The sequence below is a fragment of the Ailuropoda melanoleuca genome, chromosome 2, assembly GCF_002007445.2.
Source record: "Ailuropoda melanoleuca isolate Jingjing chromosome 2, ASM200744v2, whole genome shotgun sequence".
NCBI lineage: Eukaryota > Metazoa > Chordata > Mammalia > Carnivora > Ursidae > Ailuropoda > Ailuropoda melanoleuca.
Window position 1 is genome coordinate 62,065,178 of NC_048219.1, and position 26,448 is coordinate 62,091,625.

The following is a 26,448-nucleotide window of genomic DNA, read 5'->3' on the forward strand; positions in this document are numbered from 1 at the left end:
ATTTCTGCTCTAATCTTGGTCAACTCCTTCCTTGTCAGTGGGTTAGGCCTGTCCCTCTGTTGCTGTTCCAGTTTCTTGAGGTGAGAATATAGAAACTGCATTTTAGATTTTTCTATTCTTTTGAGTGAGGCTTGGATGGCTATGTATTTCCCCCTTAGGACTGCCTTTGCAGTATCCCATAGGTTTTGGACCGTTGTGTATTCATTCTCGTTGGTCTCCATAAATTGTTTAATTTGTTTTTTGATTTCCTGGTTTATCGAGTCATTCTTGAGCAGGATGGTTCTTAGCCTCCAAGTGTTTGAGTTTCTTCCAGGTTTTTCCTTGTGGTTGAGTTCCAATTTCAGAGCGTTGTGGTCTGAGAATATGCAGGGGATAATTTCAATCTTTTGGTATTGGCTGAGACCTGTTTTGTGTCCCAGAGCATGATCTATTCTTGAGAATGTTCCATGGGCATTTGAATAGAATGAGTATTCTTTGGTTCTGGGGTGTAGTGTTCTATATATATCTATGAGGTCCAACTCGTCGAGTATGGCATTCAAAGCCTTTGATTCTTTGCTTAGTTTTTGCCAGGGTGTTCTGTCTATTTCTGATAGTGGGGTGTTGAGGTCCCCTACTATTAATGTATTTTTATCTATATGTCTCTTTATTCTGGTTAAGAGTTGGCTTGTGTATCTTGCTGCTCCCCTGTTGGGGGCATATATATTTATAATTGTCATATCCACTTGTTGAATACTTCCTTTAAGAATAATATAGTGCCCTTCTGTGTCTCTGTCTATAGCCTCTAGTTGAAAATCCAGTCTATCTGATATGAGAATTGCTATTCCAGCTTTCTTTTGAGGTCCATTTGCGTGGAAGATGGTACTCCATCCCCTTACTCTAAGTCTGAATGCATCTTTGGGTTCAAAATGAGTCTCTTGTAGACAGCAAATGGATGGGTCATGTCTTTTTATCCAGTCTGCAACCCTGTGGCGTTTTATGGGAGCGTTTAAACCATTAACATTGGCACTGAGAACTGAGAGATAGAATTTTAATGATGCCATGTTGCCAGTAAAGTTTTAGTTTTTATCGGTTGTGGCTTTCTGTTCTGTATCACTCTTGGGGCCTTTTTACCTTTATAGAACCCCCCATAATATCTCCTGTAGGGCTGGTTTCGTGGTTACGAAATTGGTTAATGACTGGCGATTCTGGAACGTCTTTATTTCTCCATCAATTCTGAATGACAGCCTTGCTGGATAAAGGATCCTTGGCTGCATGTTTTTCTCTGAAAGAGCTTTAAAAATGGCCCCCCCAACCCTTTCTCTCATTCCAGGTCTGTGTAGACAGGTCTTACATAATTCTGGTAACTTTGCCTTGGTACGTGAGAAATTTCTTTGCCCTGGCCGCTTTCAATACTGTATCCTTGGATCTAATATTCACAAATTGCACTATGACGTGATGTGGCGTAGGTTTGTCGTGGTTGAGCTTGGGAGGGGTCCTCTCTGCCTCTTGGACATGAATGTTTGTTTCCCTCGCTAGATTAGGGAAGTTTTCAGCTACAATTTGTTCAAATATCTCTTCTAGACCTCTGTTTTTCTCTACCCCCTCAGGGATGCCGATGATTCTGACATTGGATCGTTTCATTGAGTCAGTAATCTCCCGTAACCTACATTCGTGGCCGTGGATTTTTCTATGTCCAGCTTCTATTTTCATTTTTTCCTCTACTAACCCATCCTCCAATTTGCTAATACGTTCCTCTGCTTCGGTGAACCTGGCCGTCAGAGCCTCTAGTTTTGCCTGCATTTGGCTCATAGAATTTTTAATTTCTGTCAGATTCGCTCTCATTTCCGTCCTTACAGATTCTATATTCTCAGTAACATTTTCATTAATAGTTTTTTCAAATCTACTCATCATTTTGACCATTGTTACTCTGAATTCCATTTCTGATAATTTGGTTACATCCATATCCATTATTTCTGTGGCAGAGGCCACAGACTCACTGTCTTTTCTTTGCTTGCGGGGGGCTTCTCCTTCTTGTCATTCTGATGAGGAGAGGTTGCGGGGTTGTCCAGAGCCCAAATTATTTACTGGGACCAGGCTGCACACCCCTTTTTTATAGGGATCTTAGGGATGTGGGCTTTTTCTTTAAAGATTTTATTTATTTATTTATGTGGCAGAGAGCCAACCAGTGAGAGAGGGAACACAAGCAGGGGAGTGGGAGAGGAAGAAGCAGGCTCCCAGCGGAGGAGCCCGATGAGGGACTCCTTTCCTGAACGCCGGGATCACGCCCTAAGCTGAAGACAGGCGCTTAATGACTGCGCCCCCCCAGGCGCCCCGGGATGTGGGCTTCTTGATTTTTCAGCCTGCCTTCTGGGGGAGGGGCTTGCCGCGCCGATACTCAGGCAACCCTGTTTGGGTAGAGTCTCCGTGTCCCCTGCAAGGGGGGATGGGGATGGGCACACTGTGAGCCGGTATTTCCAGGCTTTTGTTCTCTGGCGGCTTTCCCTGGCGGTCTGCTTTGCCTCTTCTGAGAGTCAGAGCAGCAGCGGCCGAATCTCAGCCTCTGTCTCAGAACAGAGGGATTGCGGCCCGTTCTCCACTGATGTTCTGGACACTTTAACTCTGTTTCTATTGGTGCTGCTCAACCCTGCAGCGTCCTGGGATGTGCGCCCCACACCCAGCGTCGCAGCCCTCACTTCCAGGGCCGGCGCGTCTCTGTCCTTTGTGTTTCTAACACCGCCAGCCGCCCCCACGCGCTCCCGGAGCTCCCAGAGCTCCTGGTCTCAGTCTGGATCCAGTGAGCACACCAGAATTCCGGAGTTCCGTGAGGTGCTTGGTGGTGCGTGCTCCCGGCTCACGGTCTCAGTCTGCTGTCTCGAGGGTGCGGGTCCACGGTCCACCCGCTCCCCGGTGCAGGTGGCTACCACTTCCTGGCACCCTAACATGGCGGCTCCCTCCCCTTTCCGTTTATCTTCCGATACCTGTGCGCAGTGTCACAGTTCCCTGCTTCGTTCCTCAATACTCAGCACTGGAGATGTTCATTTGTAGAGATCCAGATGTATCTTCCTGTATCTCAGGCTGATTCCGTGGATGTTCAGGCTGGTCTGGTACCTATCCAGCTCGACTCAGGGGACCAGCTGAAAAAGGGGTTCCCCACTCCTCCGCCATCTTAACTCTCTCTATACATGGACTTTTGACTGTGCAAGTGTCAGCATCCCTAGTTCCTCTGTTGTTCAATGGTCAACTGTATATGTACATTAAATTGAAATAATTGGTAAGCATGCAATTTTAATTTGGTCTTACATAATGAGTTTAACTTATCTGATATATTTTCATATTTTTCATAATTTAATAAAATTACATGAAGGCCTTTCGAATCTTAATTTGATCTATTACTATATCAAAAAATATTGTTTTTCTTTCAAAATGTGGTTGACATCTGTAGACACAAACTAAATCAAATATTTGTTTTAGGATATAAAGATCAAGAATGCAGACTCTTGGAAAAGTTTAGGCAAACCAGTCAAAACATCCGGTGTAATGAAATCCTCAGATGAGCTCTTCAACCAATTTAGAAAAGCAGCGATAGAAAAAGAAGTAAAAGCTCAAACACAGGAACTAATACGGAAACATCTAGAACAGAATACAAAGGAACCAAAAATATTGCAGGAAAATCAGAGGTCTGTAATTTATTGAATTAAAGGAGGCTGGGAGATATAGACTATCAATTTCTTTTTATTTATTCAAGTATTTGTTCATGTATGCATGCATTGACTGTGTAGCAATCTCCATTCCCTATGGTAGACCTGTAATTTTAAATATATTTCTTTTTTGTCAGGTGACCATGATTTAGCTATTTAATAGAACAGAAAGCAAATTATAATTGCAAAAAGTATTTTTATTGATTTTTTTAACTAACAAGTAGTATCTACTTTGAAGAAGATAGAAATTATCAAGTGATCTATTAAAGATACTAATATAACTAAATCATAATGATATCATTATTTTCAATTCTATGTGTAAGAACATAGTAATACACCTTGGTTAGTTTCCATAACCTTCTCTTTGTTAATATAGATTGCCTTTGCAAAATTTGACATCAAAAGTCAAACTTAAAAATGACATCATAACATGTGAAAAGGGGGATCTGAAACATTGCTTTATATTTATAATTTAACATATCTTTGTGATGAAAACTTTTAAGGAACTTGAAATCTACTTTGAGCTATACTGTTTCTTTAAGGGACCTTGGCTTCACTCAAGAATCTTTTTCAAATAAGACGCAAAACCAGTATCTTGGAGAAGAACAGAAGGAACATCAGCAGTCTTCAGAAGCTCAAGATAAATACAAACTCTGGCTTCTCAAAGACCGTAATTTAGCAAGGGAGAAAGAGCAAGAGCGGAGGAGGAGAGAAGCAGTAAGTAAATTTTAGTTTACTAAATCTAAGGAAAGATTTAACAGAACCATATCTTCTACAGGTTCAAAGATACATTCAGGGTGGTTTTCAGTGACAGTGGATTTACATCTTTAGTGAAGATCAAGTTCTAAAATCAGAGCCTAAAATAAAAATTTTATATAGTCAGAGACACAGAGTATAATCACAGAATATGGTCATGGAGCTACTAGACTACGTAGGTTCAAATACTAATTCTGCCATTTACTAGACTTTTGAGCTTGGGCAATTTAGTTAACCTCTCTGTGCCTCAATTTCCTTGTCTGTAAAGTGGGAATAATAATACCTGTTGTGAAGATGGAATGAATTTACATGTAGTAATAAACACATAGGAACATCCCTGGCACATAGGTAGAGTAGTTTATCACTTACTGTTAATTAACTCTTGAAAAATCCATAAGCTGTTGATAAATTGTGGCCAAAAGTTATGCCATCTAGCCCAGGTCAGTGTTTTAATTGAACACTAGATGAGGAAGTTGACTTGCATTTTAAGTCAATTATATCTTAATAAAATGGGACAGGAAAAAAACTGACATGCTTAAGAGTCTTAATATACAGAAAATAATGTTTAAAAACTAGAATTGATTCGTTTTTTCATCTGTGGATTATTTGGAAGTATATTAGTTTCCAAATAATTGGGATTTTTCTGGCTAGTAATTTCTGTTAATGGTTTCTAACTGAATTCCAGTGTAGTCAGAGAATACATAACATCTTAAATTCATTAAGGCTTTTTTAAAGGTCCATATTATGGTCTACCTTAGTAAATATTCTGTGTGCACATGAGAAGAATGTGTATTCTGCTGTTGAGTAAAGTATTAAACAGGCCAAGTTGATGGATGGTGTTGTTCAAGACTCCTATCTATATTCTTGCTGATGTTCTGCCTGCTTATTCTATCAAATATTGAGAGGGGGCATTGCCATCTATGATTATATAGTTGCAGATATATCTTTTTATCCTTGAAATTCTGTCAGTTTTATTTCATGTATTTTGAAGCTGTGTTGTTAGATACCTAAACATTTAGGATTTTTACATCCTCTTAATTAATTGATCCCCTTTTCATTACAAAATGATCTTTATTCTTAACAATATTGTTTACTCTGAAATTTACTCAGAAACATATCCACTTCACTTTTTGTATGACTTATGTTGGCATGGTGTAAAAAATGTCTTCATCCTTTTACTTTTAACCTATCTGTGTTTTAATATTTAAAGTGAGTTTAATGTAGGCAACATGTAGTGAGGTCTTGTTTTGTTTGTTTTTTTAAATCCAATCTGTGCCTATTATACAAGTGTTTATTAGACTGACTACATTCAATATGATTATTGATAGGTTAAGTTTGAGCACAACGTCTTGTTATTTCTTTTCTATTTGTCTATTCTTGTTAGCTCTTTTTTCTCTACATTCTTCTAATCCTGTATTTTTATGATTCTGTTTTATTTGCTTCATTGGCTTATTATCAGCAATACTTCATTATTTGATGGTTGCTTTAGGATTTGTAGTATATACTTTACCTTAACACAGCGTTCCTGTGAGTAATGCTATACCACTTTGCATTTGGCAGAACAACCTTACAGTGGTGTACTTCCATTTCTTCCCCTCCCAGCTTATATGCTAATGTTTAAGTAGTCAAATTGTCTTTTTAAAAGTTTTAGGGGTGCCTGGGTGGCTCAGTTGGTTAAGCATCTGCCTTCAGGTGATGATCCCAGGGTGCTGGGATCGAGCCCTGCATTAGGTATCCTGCTCAGTGTGGAGTCTGCTCTCCCTCTCCCCTTTCCCCCTGCTAGTGCTCTCACTCCTCCCACCTCAAATAAAAAAAATATTTTTTTAGAAGTTTTAAATAAATTAAAATTTTATATTTGCCTATGTAGTTAACCATTTCTAGTGCTCTTCTTTCATTCAGATCCAGATTTCCAAATGGCATTAATTTTCCTTCCTCATAAAGGACTTTTAACATTTCTTGTAGTGGAGGTCAGGTGGTGATGAAGTCTTTCAGCTTTTGTGTATTTGAAAATATCTTTATTTGGCTTTTTTATATCAGCAATAGACTTTATCTTTTAGAGCATTTTAGAGTCACAGCAAAATTGAGCCCAGAATACAAAGAGTCCCCACATACTCCTCCCCTGCCCACATCAACACATAACCTTCCACACTATCAACATCCCACAATCCATGAACCAATATTGACACCACATTGACACATCACTATCAACCTTAGTTTTTATCAGGCAAAATCCATAGTTAACTTAAGGGTTCACTTTTTGTGTTGTGGTTTTTATGGGTTTGACAGATATGTAATGACATAGATCAACCATTACAATATCATCAGAGTAATTTGCCTTTCTTAAAAATATACCTCCTATCATCCTTTCCAACCACTCATCTGTTTAGCATCTCCATAGTTTCGCCTTTTCCAGAATGTCATATAGTTGGAATCATACAATATATAGCTGCTTCAGATTTGTCTCTTTCACTTTAGTAATATGCATTTGAGGTTCTTCTATGTCTTTTTGTACTTCGATAGCTCATTTCTTTTGGGCTGAATAAATACTCCCAGTATATGGATGTATGACTGCTTATCCATTCACCTATTGATAGACATTTTGGTTGCTTCCAGCTCACAGCAATCACAGTAAACTGCTATAAACACTTGTGTGCAGGTTTCTGTGTAGATGTGTTTTAAACTTGCCTTTATTTTTTTATAATAATTTTTTATTATATTATGTTAGTCACCATACAGTACATCCCTAGTTTTTGATGTAAAGTTCCATGATTCATTACTTGCGTATAACACCATGCAATATGTGCCCTCCTTAATACTCATCAAACTTGCCTTTATTTTTTTAGATATGTTTTTTGCTGGATATAGAATTCTAGATTGTTAGTGGTTTTTCTTTCAGTACTTTAAAGATGTTCCTTTGCTAACTTCTTGCTTGCTTTGTTTCAAGTGAGAAATTTGGTATCTTTGTTCTGTATAAAATATGCCTTTCCTCTGGTTGCTTTTAACAGTTTTATTCATCACTGGGTTTTTGTTGCTTTTGTACTTTGTTTGACTTATTGGAAATGTATTTATAGTTTCCATCAAGCTTGGAAAATTTTTGGCCATTATTTTTTCATATTTTTTCTTTTTCCTCTTTTCCTCCTTTGAGCAATCACTTATTAGGCCACTTGAAGTTGTCCCACACTGATGCTCTTTTAATTTAAACCATTTTTTTTCTCGGGGTGCCTGGGTAACTCATTCAGTTAGGTGTCCAACTCATGATTTTGGCTCAGGTCATGATCTCACAGGTTGTGGGAATCAAACCCTGTGTTGGGCTCTGCAATCACCCGTAAGTGATTTCTCAGCAACTTACTTGCTACCTGACAACCCAGTGAGGTAACCCAATATAATTCAAATATCCTAAGCACTTTTCTGGAACTTGTCTAGACCTGGAATCCACTGAAATGTAACTAACACCACATCTAGCAGCTTTGATAACTAACAACCTGATACTGGCTCTACCTACTATCATTTTTGACAACCCAAACTCTTACATTGCTGCTAATTTACAGGTCTGTACTCGAAAAAGATGTAATAACTTGACACCAAGCAGAGCTTCTATGAATTCACCTCATGCTGGTTCCCTTGACCAAGTGTTTGATCTTAAGTCTGAATAGTTGAGGTATATATATATATTAGGTTATGATGATAGGGGCAGAGAGTATTAGTTATGTAAATCATAGTATCAAAGGTTAGTTGGTATAGAGAATAACAGTTCCATATCAGTAATTATTCCACATGCAGATTTTAGTCAAGATGGAAGACAGTCTGAAATAAAATACTTTTTATAATAAAAACAAGTTTCATTACATATTCTTAGAATTTTGCAGTATGTCTGGATACTTACAGGAATATCACATGATATTTAGATGAGGACAGTGTATCCAACTCTCATGTTGGAGAGTTAAAATAGAACTTTGGGGAACTCTCTGGGCTAGACATTTGGCATCCTAAGAGTTGGCGTTAGGAAAGTAGCCTGGGTTATGATTGAAGAATTTATCCTTTCGTTTCTATGGCATATTGAAAGAAATATTTGTCATTTATAAGAGCCACATGTAACTTTCTAATATCCTTTTGGCAGATAAGTCATAATTTCAAATTGTCCCCCACACAGCCAATGGGAATACTGATTCTCATCTAGGAAGTCAATCGGTTGCAGATTGGCACATTTAGCTACCACTCTGGGCTGTTACTATTTACCAGTTTACAAAAACAACAACAACATTTTTTTAAAGACCTACTTACTTATTTCAGAGAGAGAGAGTGAGGGGTTGTGCAGAGGGAGAAGGAGAGAGAATTCCAAGCCAACTCCACACTCAGCACAGAGCGCAAAGCAGGGCTCGATCTCACAACCCTGAGATCATGACCTGAGCCTAAACCAAGAGTTGGATGTTTAACTGACTGTGCACCACTCAGGTGCCCCAGAAAACATTTTTTAAAATTTCATAGTTGGTGTCATTTTGGATGCCATCACATGAACATTTAGAGAAGGCTTCAGAATATAGGAAAAATTTATTTCCTTTGCCTTATTTATTTATTTTAGATTTCATTTATTTGAGAGAGTAAGAGAGAGCAAGCAGGGGAGCAGGAGGGGCAGAGAGAGAGGGAGAGGGAGAAGCAGACTCCTCACTGAGCAGGGAGCCTGATGTGGGGCTCAATCCCAGGACGCTGAGATCATGACCTGAGCCACCCAGGCACCCCTATTTCCTTTGTCATAATTAGACTTTTGTTTACTTTAGCTTATTTTTAATGGCTTTTTAGCATTTAATGAACAACTTACTATTATACATGCAATTTGGTTTGATTTTCAGAAATACCTATATATAAAATAAACTTGTTTAAATAATTTGCCCTAGGTTACACAGTAAGTGGCAGAATCCAGGAAAGCCTGTAGCTCTAACGTTACCTATTATAGTTTCCTCAGTTAGAGATACTGGTCCATTCAGAAAATAATTTTATGTGTCTAGCACTATATTAGGTGTTGAGATAAATGAAACAATATAATCTCAGTTCATGTCCTTATTAAGATTGTGTCAACACTGACAGTTTTCTCTCTTATTTGGAGAAGTTAAACTTGTTCTTAGTGTTCTTGTAAGTTTTAAGTTTTATTTATCACATGAACAATAATTTAACAAAAATCAGTATTTGAGCAGAAATAGAAAATTACATAAACTCATTGTGTTATATAAATTGTGTTCATGTATAATCTGTTCTAAAAGTTGTGTGATCATTTTTATATAGTTCTAATGAAGGCATAAATTTTTTTTAAAGTAACATTAAATTTTTTCCCTTCTTTCTACAGATGGCTGGTACCATTGATATGACTCTTCAAAGTGACATTATGACAATGTTTGAAAACAACTTTGATTAAAACTTATTAAATTAACCATCAACTTAAAGTGAATGATATAAAAGATTAAAATGCATACGGTAAAATGATTGCTTTCAAACACCAAGACACAAATCTTATATTGTATTTTGACTGCTCTAAAATGATTAAACAATTTTCACATATATTTTTAATAGCTATATGTTCATTTTCTAAATGGTATAATTTACAGGAAATTTTATAATTTTGGATCCCTAAAAATTGAATAAATTCCCAGATGTTATTCATTTTATAAATAATTGTCTGCTATGTATTATAGGCCCTGTCTAAGCAGTGAAAATCCAAGATAGCCCCTTCTTGTTTAAAAAATGAAAAATATATAAAAGTGTATCAAAAACAGCCCCTGTTGAGTTTTTAACTTTTAAAACAAATATCTATCTGCCTTAAAATATTTAGAACCTCTAACAAATAATACTTGGTTTTTTTGACTGTCAGGTTATATAAGATTCTCTGCTGATTCTGTATGCAAAATTTATATTGAAATTTAGTTTAAAGAGAATGTTACATATGGTTTGGATGATGTTAAATTTGAGCAAAATAATAGTAAATATTATGATGTAAGTTTCTGTAGGAACTTATACAATTCTTTTATGCATTGTTATAGCAATGAATGTTTACATTTTTACTTAACTATATATAGTCTTTAAATCTGTAAATTATTTTTGTTTCATCATTCTCCAGTTGCAATTGTGTATAAATCATGTGTATCCACTTCATATATTTTAACATTTTGGACTTTTGAAGTGTAACATGATTCAGGCCCCATTATGATACCATCTAAAGTAAAAATTCAAAGTGTGTGTGTATTATAGAGAGAAAGAGAAAAAGTTTTCTTGACTTCATTTGTTTTTATAATCAATATAATTTTTTGAAATATCTAAACTAAAGCCATTTTAAAAATATGATCAACTAGCAGCTAAAATGGTGATAACACCTTCATGAAACATCACTAGAATTAAAGTGGTAGTCATACCCATTCAACTATAGCTTTTTTTTTTAAAGATTTTATTTATTTATGTATTTGAGAGTGAGAGAGCACAAGCCAGGGGGAGAGGTAGAGGGGCAAGCAGGCTCCCCACTGAGCAGGGAGCCCAATATGGAGTTCGATCCCAGGACCCTGGGAGCATGACCTGACCTGAAGGCAGACAGGTAACAGACTGAGCCACCCAGGCGCCCTTCCACTATACCTATTTTTAACCAAGGAATTAGTATGTATATACTAAGAAGTTTGCATTGTTATTTTCCTAAAGGATCATCTATAGATTAGCTCTATCTCTGTATATTCTAGCATATATATATATATATATATATTTAAGAAGATACGTCAGATGTACATAGTGGTTAGCTCTAGGTGATGGAATTACAGGATGTTTGTGTTTTTCACTTAAGGCATTTCAGTATTTTCTGGTTCTTTTTAATATTATGTAATACTTTTAAGATCTGTGGGAAATTTTCCATTTTGAAGAGAGAATGAAAATAGTAAGGATTTACTTCTGTCAAATACACGTTAAATCTTTCAACAGCTGTCTTTAAACAACTAATAAAACTGATGAATCAATGAGCTTTGGCTACATCTGAAAAAAGAAAATTCAGTTTTATTAACACCTTTTTATATTAATAATGGCTTACTTTAGGTTTTCCTATTAACATTTGGAGGAGCCCTGATTGAGAGTTGTGTTATGGTTATCAGTGTTTTTTTTTTTTTAAAGATTTTATTTATTTTTTTGACAGAGATAGAGACAGCCAGCGAGAGAGGGAACACAAGCAGGGAGAGTGGGAGAGGAAGAAGCAGGCTCATAGCGGAGGAGCCTGATGTGGGGCTCGATCCCATAACGCTGGGATCACGCCCTGAGCCGAAGGCAGACGCTTAACTGCTGTGCCACCCAGGTGACCCCTATGGTTATCAGTGTTTTGTTTAACCAGTTTAACACTTTAACCTTTGCTCAGTCAACAAACTTTTTGGTAGGTTGGTTGAAGTCAGTTTAGCAGAGAAAATACCCATTTATAACTGATCCTTCCTATATTATGCTTTCTTTTTAGTAAAAGATTTTTTGGCTTTTCTTCACTTCTTACGGAGTTTACTTCTGTTATTTTTATGCATGAAATAGTGCATGTAACTTAGTTGCCTTCAACTCAAGCCTGGTTTTGTGAGGACCCCTTTTCTGTCCACATCTCTCACTACTCTCCTACTTCTAAAACTTTTTCATAGTGTTTTTTGGGATTCTCAATCAGTCATCAAAAACATTCCCTATGTGATCAAATTTATTGTCTGTTTTTTTCCCTTTTTTNTTTTTTTTTTTTTTTTTCCCTTTTTTTTTTTTTTTTTTTTTTGTTCTTGAGTTGTTCTGGAAGTGTGGTCCCTGGACCAGCTTCATCAGCATCATCTGAAAATGTTTTATTTATTTTTTAAAGATTATTTATTTATTTATTTATTTATTTATTTGTTTGTCAGAGAGAGAGAGAGAGCACACAAGCAGGGGGAGCGGCAGGCAGAGGGAGAAGCAGGCTCCCTTTTGGGCAGGGAGCCTGATGGGGGACTCGATCCCAGGACCCTGGGATTACGACCTGAGTCGAAGGCAGTTGCTTAACTGACTGAGCCACCCAGGTGTCCCTCTATTTTGGATTTGTAAAATTATCACAAGTTTGCTTTCGTACATAATGTGACTTGGTAGGTTGATCTACTTCAAAAGAATGAGTAACTACATAGGCTTACAGGCCATGTAAATAAAAGGGAGTTTAAGCCTTTTCTGTAAGGCTCGATTACTCTGAGAATGTTTTAGAAATGCAAATCCTCAGACTTCAGAATTACTGAATCAGAAACTGTGTGTAGGGTTCAGCAGTCTTTAGTTGAACACTCCTTCCGGGTGATTCTAATACACACTAAGGTTTGAGAACCACTGCTCTAACTGAACCTGGGCTCTCTGCTGTAGGCTCTCATTTAGCACCTGTTTCTTTTCACTAGTGTTTTTCTTACCTTTGGGATGCCACTTACAGACTATCCTCCCCTCTGCCCCCCACTTTCTTCCCTAAATACCCCCAGCTTTAGGTTTTTCATGATCATAAGACTATACCACCCTTAGTCATTTACCTTCCCTGGTTCACTCCTTATTCCCCAGAGATTTTAGTCTGTCACTAATTCTAATTGACACTTCTCAGTCCCTTGATCTCTCAGCTAATGATATTAATAGCTAATCAACTTTAGCCATTCCTTTGTCATTGCCAATAACTAAAATCTTTCCTTAGTCTGAGTTTCAAGCAAGTTCTTACTACTTCCTCATATCTTTTTCTAGCTTTCTCCAGATAGGCCCTTGACTCCAACAATCAACTCCAACAATCATTAGGCCTCACCATGACCTTACAATCCATTAATCCTAATGCTTTTCACAGTACCTCTCCCCTTCGTGGCCTTATTTCTTTCCTTATGCAAGTTTGTTGTGCATTATTATTTATAACCCTTCCTTGCACATACCCTCAACTCCATTGCTCCTTTCTTTGTTGTATTCACTTGGCAATACTCAAATCCTTATTAAATCTGATTGCCTGCTCTGCACCCATGAAGCTGTGGTTACAGAAACACATGCAACCATGATAACCAGTCTCACTTCAAATTCATGAGCATAAACTCGTTAGACGTAATGCTGCCCAGAAATCTTACTACCAATGTAGAAATAGTAAGAAAAAATTACTCTCCTCCCTATTCCAACTATTGAGAGATCAAAACTTGTATATTTTCCAGTCTTCTTTTTAAAGGATTTTATTTATTCATGAGAGACAGAGGGAGAAGCAGTCTCCCCGCTGAGCAGAGGGCCCAGGACCCTGGGATCAGGACCTGAGCCGAAGGCAGATGCTTCACCAACTGAGCCACCCAGATGCCCCTATTTTTCAGTCTTTTTACACTCCTCCAAATATGGACATGTCAGGACTTTGAGGAGGTTGTTTTTACAAAAACAAGATCCTGTTTACACGTGGCACTTGGCAGTTGGGTTTTTCTTAACTCATCAGGAGCATCTGTCTGGGTCTTTAGATGGGTATAGATGGATTCATGTTTTTTTTTTTCATTTTTTAAATTTAAATTCATTTAATATATAATGTATTATTGGTTTCAGAAGTAGAGGTCAGTGATTCGTCAGTTTTATATGATACCTAGTGCTCATTACATGACTCATTCTTTTTTAAAAGGCTGTACAACATTCCTTAGAACAGACATATCATGATTTATATAACCCCTATCGATTCAGTTGATTGCAGTCTTTCTCTACGAAACAATGCTGCCATAAATATACCGTGTATAGAGCTTTACATAATTGTGCTGCTATCTCTAAAGAGTAGAGCTCCTAAAATGGGGTTGCTGGGTCAGAAGTTACAGTCGAAGGGAGCAGTTTTTATTTTAATAGGAGGTACCAAATGACTTTTCCAAAAAACATTAGAGCAGGTCACATTACTAGGTGTCTGAAAGTATCACTTTCCCATTATCCTCACCAGTGTTGGATATTACTGCCTTCATCATCTTTGCTGATCTGAATGAAAAGATTATAATCAGTTTCTTTACTTCTTTCTTTTTTTTGAAAATGGTATTTTTAGATTCATTAATAAAAGTGAAATGTTTCCATTCAAATATAAAAAAAAAACAACGGAATTCAAGTAACTATACATTAAATCTCAATTTGAGTTTCTTTACTTCTTATCTCTCGGACTTCAAGTGGGGTTGATCTTATATCTGTTAGCCTTAGCCGTGTGACTTGCTCAGTAACCAATCTCCTTTAGAAATTCTTTTGGTTTATCAGTTTGTACAAAGCCCTTTAAGATGGTTTAGAAACATTTTTTCACAATCTACTGTTTGTCTTTTGAGATATATTGCCTTTTTTTCCATTAAAATTTTAAATTTTATGCGGTCATATGTCTGGATTTTTCTTTGTGGTGTCTGGCCATTCTACCTTGTTTTTAGATTGTGTCCCCCATATCAAGATAAAATAGTCTTTTTTGCACTTAAAATCCTGATAATTAATTTTTACACTAAGATTCCAGATGGATTAAAGACATTTTTATATATAGTAAGAGATAGGGAACCAGATCTCTTTTTTTCTAAATGAACTCTCAATTATGCTGCCACAATTTACTTTCTGAACCTCTGATTTGCAGTAGTTGTCATTCTATAAGAAATTCATAATCCGTTTATCCAATTTTTAAAAGTTGAGTGAAATTAAACATTAGAATTTTGATTGGGATTAGATTAGAATTAAATTTAGAGACCCACCAATTTTGTTTCTAGTATTACAAATAAATCCTCCACGGGACTCATTTTTTAAGGCATTGCCAGTCTCCAAGGCAGAAGCTCTCTCTGGAACACCCTTCCCCACCCCCCTCCAGACACACACACACACACACACACACACACACACACACACACACACATTTAGTTGGGAGGAGAGCAGTAAGAAAGGATGGTGGGGCTTTCTTGAGCTCAGATGCTGGTTCCAGTGTTATGCTAATTGTGCCATGAACCAGTTTTGGAAGGAAGGTCTTCAAGAGGATGACATGGTCCCGGGTTGGCTAGAGGGATAAGTAGGATCACCATAAATTAAGGTCAAGAAATTAGCTATCAAAGAAATGAAACAAAATCAATGAGTGAGATTATAGCATAAACAATGAACAACACTTAGAAATTAATACTTCATCACCCTCTTCCCAGGACTGAAGTAGACTAGCTATTTGTAAAATGTTTAAGGAAAGAAGACTTTTGGAGGAAAATGAGCAGTTTGTAAAACGTGAGACTTCCAGGAAGGAAAGTGTTAAACTGAAAAATTCAATGGATTAAAACAATTAGACACAGGTAAAGAGAAAATCAGTAAGCTAGAAAATATATACAAATAACTACCAGGACACAGCAGAGACAAGGAGAAGGAAAAGAGATTTAGAGCACTGGTGGGCAGAATACAGCCCACAGGTCAAAGCCAGCTTGCTTGTTTTTAAGTTTTATTGGAAGACGGACATACTTGTGTGTTTTTATGTACTGTCTTTGGCTGCTTTTGTGTTATCATGGCAGAGTTCAGTAGGTATAACAGAGACTATGTGGCCCTCAAAGCCTAAAATATTTACTATCTGATATCTTACTAAGAGTGTGTCAATCCCTGACCTAGAGGGTGAAATGAAAAGGTCTAAACTATCTAATTAGAGTCCTTGGAAACAGCAAACAGGAGACTGATTGTGGTTTTCTTAAAATTATGTAAAATGAATCCTTTTATCCTTAAGTACAACTTATTAAATCAGATAAAAAGAAATCCATACCTAAGACATTTTTCAGTGGCCTGAACAATACCATAAGCAAAGAAAATTTTACACTCAGAGAAATGGAGTTATCACCAAAAAAATAAGAATGAGTTACCAGCAACAGTGACCACCAAGAAGAGTGGAATTAAATCTTCAAAATTTACAGAGAAAAATAACTGTCAGCTTGAAATGTGGAGAAATTTTGGAGGGCTGTGATTTCTGTAGGTATTAAACATGCCTGTGTTAATCATGAAGTTTATTTTCTTACTGTGTGTGTGTATATTTATAGATATATATAAAACTTTTTCCTGAAGCACAGTATCTCTTGAAAATGCCCTTAGGGCATAGTTATCAGTAACAATGTAGAGCCGCTTTTTTTTTTTTTTTTTTATTAACAAAGGTTCATGTTGCTGGCATTTAGTTTTCTGCATTCTCTATGTCTGAATTGTTTGTCACAGGAAAGTGTGTGTTGATGAAATTCTAAATTTGTGTGGTTAAGTTTTTTCTTTTGTGAAGAAAGGAAAAGCTATACATTTCACTGCTGATTGCAGATTTCTTTCAGATTACATTCATTGGTTTGTGTATATACGATATGAAGAGTGATCTGAGGTAATTGTGGTGAATTTATGTTTAGCCACTAGACTTTGGTTAAGTAAAAAAATTATCAGCTTGGAATTCGGTACCCAGCAAAACTATTACAAGAAGATGAAATAAATGAAAGTTTACCACAAAATGTTCTACCCTAAAGGAAATAAAAGATATTCCATTTTCATGGAAAGTATGGTAGTTTGAGAGGCTCTATTCCTTCTTGTAATTATGCCACCTGGAACATATGGTCTCAAAAATTGATGCAGCACAGCAAGATAGTATCACACTGGATGTTGTTAAGGGCCAGACTTGGTAGAGACTTAGACTTCTTGCACTCATATCCCTCTGGCCAGAACCCACTTGGACATACACCTGAATGCAGGTCTGAAAAATTCAGAGCAACACATGAGTATTGGTAATTCTCTGCCATACACAGGCATTTCACTTAAGAGGAAATTCATATAGCTAATAAGCATGAAAACATGTTTAACCTTATGTGACAAATGAAAATTTGAGACCATAGAAAATACCAATTTTTACCCAACGAATTAGCACAAATGATGTCTCTAGCATTATCCAATGTTGGAGAGGATCAATGGGAACTCATATGCTGCTATGGGGTAGTGTAAATAGTTATTAAACCACTTTATAACCAACAATAGAATGCACTTGTTTTTTAAGCACCCATGGAACATTCACCAAGACAACATATCCTGGGTCATGAAACAAATTTAAAAGAATTGAAATTATATAGAGTATATTTTTTAACCAAAATAGTATTGGATCACAGATCAATAATAGACAATAGGAAAATCACTAAACAAAATTAATACACTTGCAAATAATTGATGGATCAAAGAGGAAATCTTTTAGAAAATTAAACACAGAAATGAATGACTTTCAACATACAACATACTGAAATGTGTGGAATGCTGTTAAAAGAGTACTGAAAAAGAAACTTAGAAGTGTCAAGTGCTTGCATTAGAAACAAGGAAAAGTCAAATCAATAATCTTAGTTCCTAACTCAACAATCTAAAAACAGCACATCCAAAACAGGACCAGAGCAGAGATTAATCAAACTGAAAAAGAGAAAATGAAACAAAAAGCTGGTGGTTGAGGGAGGAAAAAGTAGTCTATTGGGGTTTTAAGTAATCTCTACACTCAACGTGGGGCTTGAACTCATGACCCTGAGGTCAAGAGTCACACGCTCTTCTGACTGAGCCAGCCAAGAACCCCCAAAAAGTAAAGTTTTTAAATAGAAAGACTAACAAAAAGGCACAAATCACCAAAAATAGGATTGAAATAGTGAATATCATTATAGATCTTACAACCATTAGAAAGATAAAAAGGAATACTATAACTTCACATTCATAAATTTGAATAAATGGACCAATGGCTCAAAAACCACAAACTACCAAAACTCAATATGAAATAATCTGAACACCCTGTATCATTAAAAAATTATAATTCATAATTTAGAATCTCCTGAAAAAGAAATCCAAGCCCATATGATTTTGTTGGAGGATTATACCAAACATTTAAAGGATTAATACTAATTTAAGACAGCCTCTTCCAGAAAATCTATTCCACAAAACAAGTCTTCCAGAAATTGGTCTATTATGTAATTTTTGTCAACAGGACATTTTTTTTTTTTAAGATTTTATTTTTAGGTAGCCTCTATACCCAATGTGAGGCTTGAATTTACAACCTCAAGATTAAGTGTCACGTGCCCTACTGACTGAGCTGGCCAGGCACCTCACACCAGGAAAAATTTTTTCAATAGGAAGAAAGAACACTTCCCAACTAATTTTATAAGGCCAGTATTACCCTGATAAGGAGAACCAAAGACAATACAAAAAAAAAAAAAAAAGCTGTAGGCCATTACCTCTAATGAACTTAGACACAAAAATTTTCAACAATATAGTAGCAAACTAAATCCCACAATGTATGAAAATAACTATATACTGTGACTAAGTGATTTATTCCAGGTATGCAAAGCTGTTTCAACATTTGAAAATTAATCAGTGTAATTCAAAATCCAACTCACATTCATAATAATAAAAAAAAAACTCCAGAAGTTTTTCAGGGAAATTACTTCAATTTGATATGGAACATCTACAAAAAATCTGCAGCTAATGTCACACTTTTTTTTTTTTAAGATTTTATTTGTTAGAGAGAGGGAACATGCACACAAGCAGGGGGGAGGGGTCCCTGCTGAGCAGAGAACCCAACACGGGCCTTGGTCCCAGGACCCTGGGATCATGACCTGAGCCAAAGGCAGATGCGTAACTGACTGAGCCACCCAGGCAGCACCTGCTAATGTTATACTCATGGTGAAAGAGTTGTTGCTTTCCCCCTACATTTGGGAACATGGCAAGGATATACGCTCTCACCATTCTTATGCAACATAATACTAGAAATTCCACCCAATACGCCTGGGTGGCTCCCTTGGTGAAGGGTCTGTCTTCTGCTCAGGTCATGGTCTTGGGGTCCTGGGATCAAGGGACCCACACTGAGGTCCCTGCTCAGCGAGGAGTATGCTTGTCCCTCTCTCTCTGCTTCTCCCCTCCACTCTTGCTCTCGATCTCTCTCTAATAAATAAAACCTTTAAAAAACATTAAAATTAAAAAAATAAAAACAAAGCCATATGACCCAGTACTTGCACTATTGGACATTTATCCCAGATAAATGAAAACTTATAATAACATAAAAACTTGTACACAAATGTTCATAACAGCTTTATTTGTAGCAGCCAACAAACTGTAGCATATACATAATTTGAAATATTAATCAGCAAAAAGGAATTAACTGTTGATATTTGCAAAAACTTGAATTTCTAGGGAATTGTGCTGTGTGAAAAAACTAATCCCAAAAGTTTACCTACTTCATGGTTTCGCTCATATAACATTTTTGAAATGACAGGGGCGCCTGGGTGGCACAGCGGTTAAGCTTCTGCCTTCGGCTCAGGGCGTGATCCTGGCGTTATGGGATCGAGCCCCACATCAGGCTCTTCCACTATGAGCCTGCTTCTTCCTCTCCTACTCCCCCTGCTTGTGTTCCCTCTCTCGCTGGCTGTCTCTATCTCTATCGAATAAATAAATAAAATCTTTAAAAAAAAAAAAAGAAATGACAAAATTTTGGAAATGGAGAACAAATTAATGGTACCTGGGGTGAGGGACAAGGTGTGAGTGTGGTTATAAATGGACAACATAAGACATCCCTGTGGTTATGGAACTCTTCTGTATGCTTGACTTTTGTGGTGGTTACACAAAGCTATATATATAACAAAATTATAAAGAGTAAAGTACGCTGTTTAAAGTGTACACAGTTTCTCTATTTCTCATGCCTGCATATCAATTTCCAATCATCTCATTTAAAATTTCAATTTAAAAAGGTGAATACTCAAAATTTTGTTTAAAGTATACAGAATTTATTATGGTAATCATTTTACAATATATACACATATATCAAATCATTATGTCATACACCTTAAACTAATAAAATGGTATATGTCAATTATATATCAATTTTTAAAAATTAGGAAATTCAGGCTTCCACTTGGGATTTAGAAAGCTGGAAAAGCATTTCTCCTACCATTACATCAAACTCAAAAGCCAGAAAATCTTTAAATTCACAACATTTCTTAAATTAATCTGAGGGCTGAAATTGCAGGACAACCAATAGCCTGAAATCCAAGAAAAAATGAATACATCAAAGGAAAACAGGACATAAGTACTGGCTTACCTGAGGCAGATGTCACCAAATGCTGTATAATCTGGTAACAAAAACAAACAACCAAACAAAATCATTTAAAAGTAACAAATGACTAAAGGTTGGGTGTGGGCTAGTTAAGAATATAGAACCCCTGACAGCACAAGAGAAATTTGCAATAATTTGCAGCTTCTTCTTCTCTGCAGACCTCATCAGTACTTACGAAAAGGATTTGGGGGTCAGGATGAGGTTCTGAGAAAGCTATCCTCCTGATGCAGGCCTGGAAGAGAACAGCACCAGATGTGGGAAAAACACAATGGCTTTTCCAGATCCTCCTTCTCTGTCTTCCTTAAGGAGTATAAGCCTTAAGCTTCTGGTTGAAGAACAGCAAACCCTGTCACCTATATAGGGCACTGATGAAGACCTATTGTAGCTGGGGGTGGGGGGGTGAAAACAGAAATAAACCCTCTAATCTAAGACGGGGCAGGAAATACATCATGGGTCCAGACCATTAAAGAGCCCCTGTCACTGGGGACAGGAAAGGATCATTGAGAAGATACCACTCTGATATCCAAGTTACCTTGATATCCTGATATCCATAGTGCCTGCCTGTGAGGCTGAATTAGGACAGCAGAGAATGCCCCTCTATCCCCTGCCCTTCCTACCACCAGGGTAATAAGCATTCAGTAACAAAAGGAGTCTACTGCAATCAGAAAAGCACAATATAATAAAATAAAATTAAAAAAAAAAGAAAGAAAAGCAAAAGCATGGAGAGAGACCATCTCTGTATTACTTATCACTAAGCATAAATAAAGACTTAAAGATGAGCGTGTCAGCAGACCTATTTTACAAAAAAGAAGGAATATGACACCAGACAGAAACTTATATCTATATAATGAATGAAGAACACTGAGAATGGCATAACTAGAAGTAATTATAAAATTCATTTTATCTTATTTATAAATGCCCCAAAATATAATGGTCTAAAGCAAAAATAGTAGCATTGATAGATCCAAAAGAAAGAGAGAAAGAGAGAAAGAGAAAGAGAAAGGAAGGAAAGAAGGAAGAAAGAAAGAAAAGAAAGAAAGAGAGAAGAAAGAAAGAAAGAAAGAAAGAAAGAAAGAAAGAAAGAAAGAAAGAAAGAAAGATCCATCATTACAGATAGATTTTCACATTCTTCTCTCAGCAATTGATAGGACAAGTGGACTGAAAATCAGTAAGGATCCTAACAGTCCTGAACAGCATTGCCAACCGATTTATCTAATTAACATTTATACCACACTCCAGGTAACAACTTTTTCAAATGCAGTTGGAACATTCACCAAAATAGACCATATTCAGAGACATAAAGCAAACCTTCACAAATTTAAAAGAACAGGTAGTTTTGAAGGTAAACTCTTGGAACATACCATATTTAAACTAGAAATTAACAACAAAAAGATACCTGCAAAATCATCCTAAATATTTGGAAATTAAGCCATAAATTCAATGACTTAACCGAATGCATAAAATTCTTAAGAGACATAAACTGGCAAAGAAAAAACAGGTCACCTGACTAGTTCTATAACTTTTAAATAGATTGCAATTTTATTTTATTTTATTTTAAAGATTTTATTTATTTATTTGTCACAGAGAGAGAAAAGAGAATGCACAAGCAGGGAAGGGGAGTGGCAGGCAGAGGGGGAAGCAGGCTCCCCACTGAGCAAGGAGCCTGACATGGGACTTGATCCCAGGATCCTGGGATCATGACCTGAGCCAAAGGCAGATGCTTAACCAGCTGAGCCACCCAGGCAGCCCTGATTGAGTTATATTTTAAAACCTTAAAAAAAAAAAAAAAAAAGAACTAAAAAAACAACTTGAGACCGAGATGGGTTTTTTTTTTGGAAAATTCTACCAAACATTTAAGGAAGAAATAATATCAATTTCATATAAATTCTTCCAGAATATATAAAAAGATAGATAAGAAATATAGATTCAAAAATCATCAACAAAATATTAACAAGTTGATTTCAGTGATATTTAAGAAAATATAGTACTTCATGACCAAGTAGGGTTTAACCTGGGATTGAAAGGTTGGTTCAACATTCAAAAAATTTTTATATGTGGAGACTCTTAGCTATAGGAAACAAACTGAGGGTTGCTGGAGGGGAGATTGGTGGGGGGATGGGGTAACTGGGTAACGGGCATTAAGGAGGGCATGTGATGTGATGAGCACTGGGTGTTTTTTTTTTAATTCTTTAATTATGATTTTTTAATTTTTTTTATTATATTATGTTAGTCACCATACAGTACATCCCCGGTTTCCGATGTAAAGTTCGATGATTCATTAGTTGCGTATAACACCCAGTGCACCATGCAATACGTACCCTCCTTACTACCCATCACCGGTCTACCCCATTCCCCCGCCCCCCTCCCCTCTGAGGCCCTCAGTTTGTTTCTCACAGGAGCACTGGGTGTTATATGCAAATGATGATTCACTAAATTCTACCTCTAAACTAATAATACAATATATGTTAATTAAATTGAATTTAAATAAAAAATTTAAGAATTTTATATGTAATTATATTAAAAGATTAAAGAGGAAAAACTATGATTATCTCAAGAGAGAAGCAAATGCCCTTTGACAAAAGTCAACTCCCATTTATGGAAAAAAAAAAAAAAACCTCTCAGAAACTAGAAATAGAAAAGAACTTCCTCAACATGGTAAGTGGTAACTTTAGCTAACATTATGCTTAATAGTAAAAGACTGAATGCTTTCCCCTGAAGATCAGGAATAAGGTAAAGGTGTCCATTCTCACTACTCCTATTCATTACTGTACTGGAGGTCTTAGCCAGTGCAATACAGTGAGAAAAAGGAATAAAAGGCAAATATGTACAAAGGAAGAAATAAAACTGTCTCTATTCACAGATGACACGGTTATCCATACAAAAAATCCCAAAGACTCTTTCAAAAAGCTACTAGAACTTATAAGTGAGTTTATCAAGGTCTCAGAATCCAAGACAAAAAAAACAAAAATCATGTTTCTTTATACTAGTAATAAGCAGCTGGAAATTGAAAAAAGTAGTATTTACAATAATATATAAAAAATACTTAGATCTAGGGGCGCCTGGGTGGCACAGTGGTTAAGCGTCTGCCTTCGGCTCAGGGCGTGATCCCGGCGTTATGGGATCGAGCCCCACATCAGGCTCCTCTGCTGCGAGCCTGCTTCTTCCTCTCCCACTCCTCCTGCTTGTGTTCCCTCTCTCGCTGGCTGTCTCTATCTCTGTCAAATAAATAAATAAATAAAATCTTTTAAAAAAATACTTAGATCTAAATATTACAAAATATATGCAATATTTGTATGTTTCAAACAATGAAAAACTAATGAAAGAAATCAAAGAAGATCTAAATAAATGGATTGATACATCATGTTCATGGATTGAACATAATACTGTTAAAATATCAGTTTTCTCCAAAATGATTAATTTTTGCCTAAAATGACAAACTAATACTAAAATTTTTTTTGAAAAGGTAAGTAAGTAGAATAGCCAAAACAATTTTTATAACGACGAAAGTTTAAGGACTCATACTACCTGACTTCTAGACCTACTATACTACTTCCAAAAGTCATGAAAAGTGTGGTAGCAAAGAAAATATAGCCATACAGATCAATTAAACAGACTAGCGGCTTAGAAATAGTCCCACGTGTCAAGTGATTTTCAACAAAGGTACAAAGGCAATTCAACGAGAAAGAACATTCTTTTCAACAAATAGTACCAAAACAATTATGCAAAACATAAATGTCAATCCATACTTTGTACCCTATACAAAAATTAACTCAAAATGGATCATAGACTTGGTTCCTCAAAAAATTAAAAATAGAATTATCATATGATCCAGTAATTCCATTACTGGATATTTACCCAAAGAATATAAAAACACTAATTCAAAAAGATATATGCACCCCTACAATAGCCAAATTATGGAAACAGCCCAAATGTCCATCCATAGATGAATGGATAAAGATGTGATACAGACACACACCCAGACACACAGACACATGCACACACTAGAATATTACTCAGCCATAAAAAAGAACAAAATCTTATGATTTACAACATGGATGGATCTAGAGGGTATAATGTTAAGCAAAATAAGTTAGTCAGAGAAAGACAGATACCATATGATCCCACTCACATGTGGAATTTAAGAAACAAAACAAATGAACAAAAAGAGAGGTACACCAAAAAAGGAGACCCTTAGCTATAGAGAACAAACTGATGGCTACCAGAGAGGAGGTGGGGGGGGGGAATGGGTGAAATAGGTGATGGGGATTAATAGTACACCTATCGTGACAAGCACTGAGTAATGTATAGAATTGTTGAATCACTATATTGTACCCCTGAAACTAATATAAAACTGTATGTCAACTACACTGGAATTAAAATTTAAACAATAATAAAATAAGACTTGGGGAAAGTTGAAGAAAAATGGTTCATAGACCTAAATATAAAGAATAAAAACATAAAACTTCTAGAAGAAAACATAAGGGAAAGAAATACTGCTGACCTTGAGTTATGCAAAGGCTTCTTATACTAAAGGCCAAAAATACCATCCATAAAAGAAAACAGTGATACATTGGATGGCATCAAAACTTTGGGGGACACCTGGCTGGTTCGGTGGGTAGAGCATGTGACTCTTGATCTTGGGGTTGTGAGTTCAAACCCCACATTGGGCGTGGAGCCTACTTAAAAAGAATAAATAAATAAATAAATAAATAAATAAATAAATAAATAAATAAATTTATTTTTTAAAAAAGATTAAGAAATTCTGCTCTTCAAAATCTCCAAGAATGAAAAGACACAGTCTGGGAAAATATTTGCAAATCTCATGATGATAAAGGATTTGTATCCAAAATATATAGAGAACTCTTGAATTCAATAGTAGGAAAACAAACAACACAATTTTTAAAAAATGGGTTAAGGATTTTAACAGGCACTTTATCAAAGAAGAGTATATTTGAGTGGCATACAAGTACATAAGATGCCCACACATTATTAGTCACTAGAGAAATGTAAATTAAAATCTCAGTGAGATACTACACACCTCCTAGAATTGCCAAAATCAAGATTTTTTTGACAATACCAAGTTCTTGCAAGATATAACCTAACCATAACTCTCATATACAGATGGTATGAATTAGAAATTGTACAGCCACTTTGGAAGCCATTTTGGCAGTTTCTCATAAAGGTAAATTCACACTTACCATCTGACCCAGCAATCCCACTTCTAAGTACTTACCCAGGTGAAAAGAAAACTTAGGTTCACACAAAAACTTCACACGAGTGTTTGTAGTGGCTTTATTCATAACCACAAAACTGGAAAAAACTCAAACGTCCTTTAACTGGGGAATGGATAAACAATATGACACATCCATTCAATGAAACACAAGCAATAAAAAAGATACAATATATGTAACAGCATAGTTGAATCTCAGATGCATTATGCTAAATGCAAGAAGCCAAAAATAAAAGGTTACATATTTTATGATTCCATTTATGTAAGAGTCTTGCAAAGGAAAAACTTAACAGGGATACAAAACAGACCAGGGCTTTCCAGAGGCTTGCCTTAGGAACCAGAAAGGCCTGGCTGGGCTGATAACCACTCTGAACCGTACTGGAGAGTATCAACACCTTCAGGAAATGTTAGGAATGAATAACGTAATCATATCTGTCATATTGTATGAAAATCCTTCACTGCCTCTCTTCCCCGCGCCCCATAATTCTATGATCCAGAAAAAGGCCTCATGAAATTCCACCAGTTAACTGGGCAATGAGAGGACTTGAACACTTGTCCAAGTAAGAGCGGCGCTTCCTTCTGCGGTTCCCAGGATGATTTGGGAAAGTCTCCCCTTCATCTTCCCCACAGGTTAGCAATTTAGAACTGGGATCTCACTCTGCGGAGGAAGGCCGGTGCCCAGCCTCGCCCAGCGCGGGGCGGAACCCGCTGCGCAGCGGGTCTGCCCCGCGGCGCTCCCGGGCCGG

The 26,448-nt window shown here is 36.5% G+C and overlaps 1 protein-coding gene across 6 annotated transcripts in view; it reads left to right on the forward strand.

Moving 5' to 3' along the window:
* Positions 1–9,944, forward strand: part of BRDT (bromodomain testis associated) — a 69,250-nt gene extending 59,306 nt beyond the window's left edge. For all 6 annotated transcript variants that reach the window (XM_019806886.2, XM_034653893.1, XM_034653890.1 and 3 more), the window contains 3 exons: positions 3,451–3,656; positions 4,220–4,394; positions 9,772–9,944. In XM_019806886.2, the coding sequence (XP_019662445.2) occupies positions 3,451–3,656; positions 4,220–4,394; positions 9,772–9,840 (450 nt within the window). In that variant the 3' untranslated portion in view covers positions 9,841–9,944. The remainder of the gene's footprint in view (positions 1–3,450; positions 3,657–4,219; positions 4,395–9,771) is intronic.
* The last annotated feature ends 16,504 nt before the right edge of the window (positions 9,945–26,448 follow it).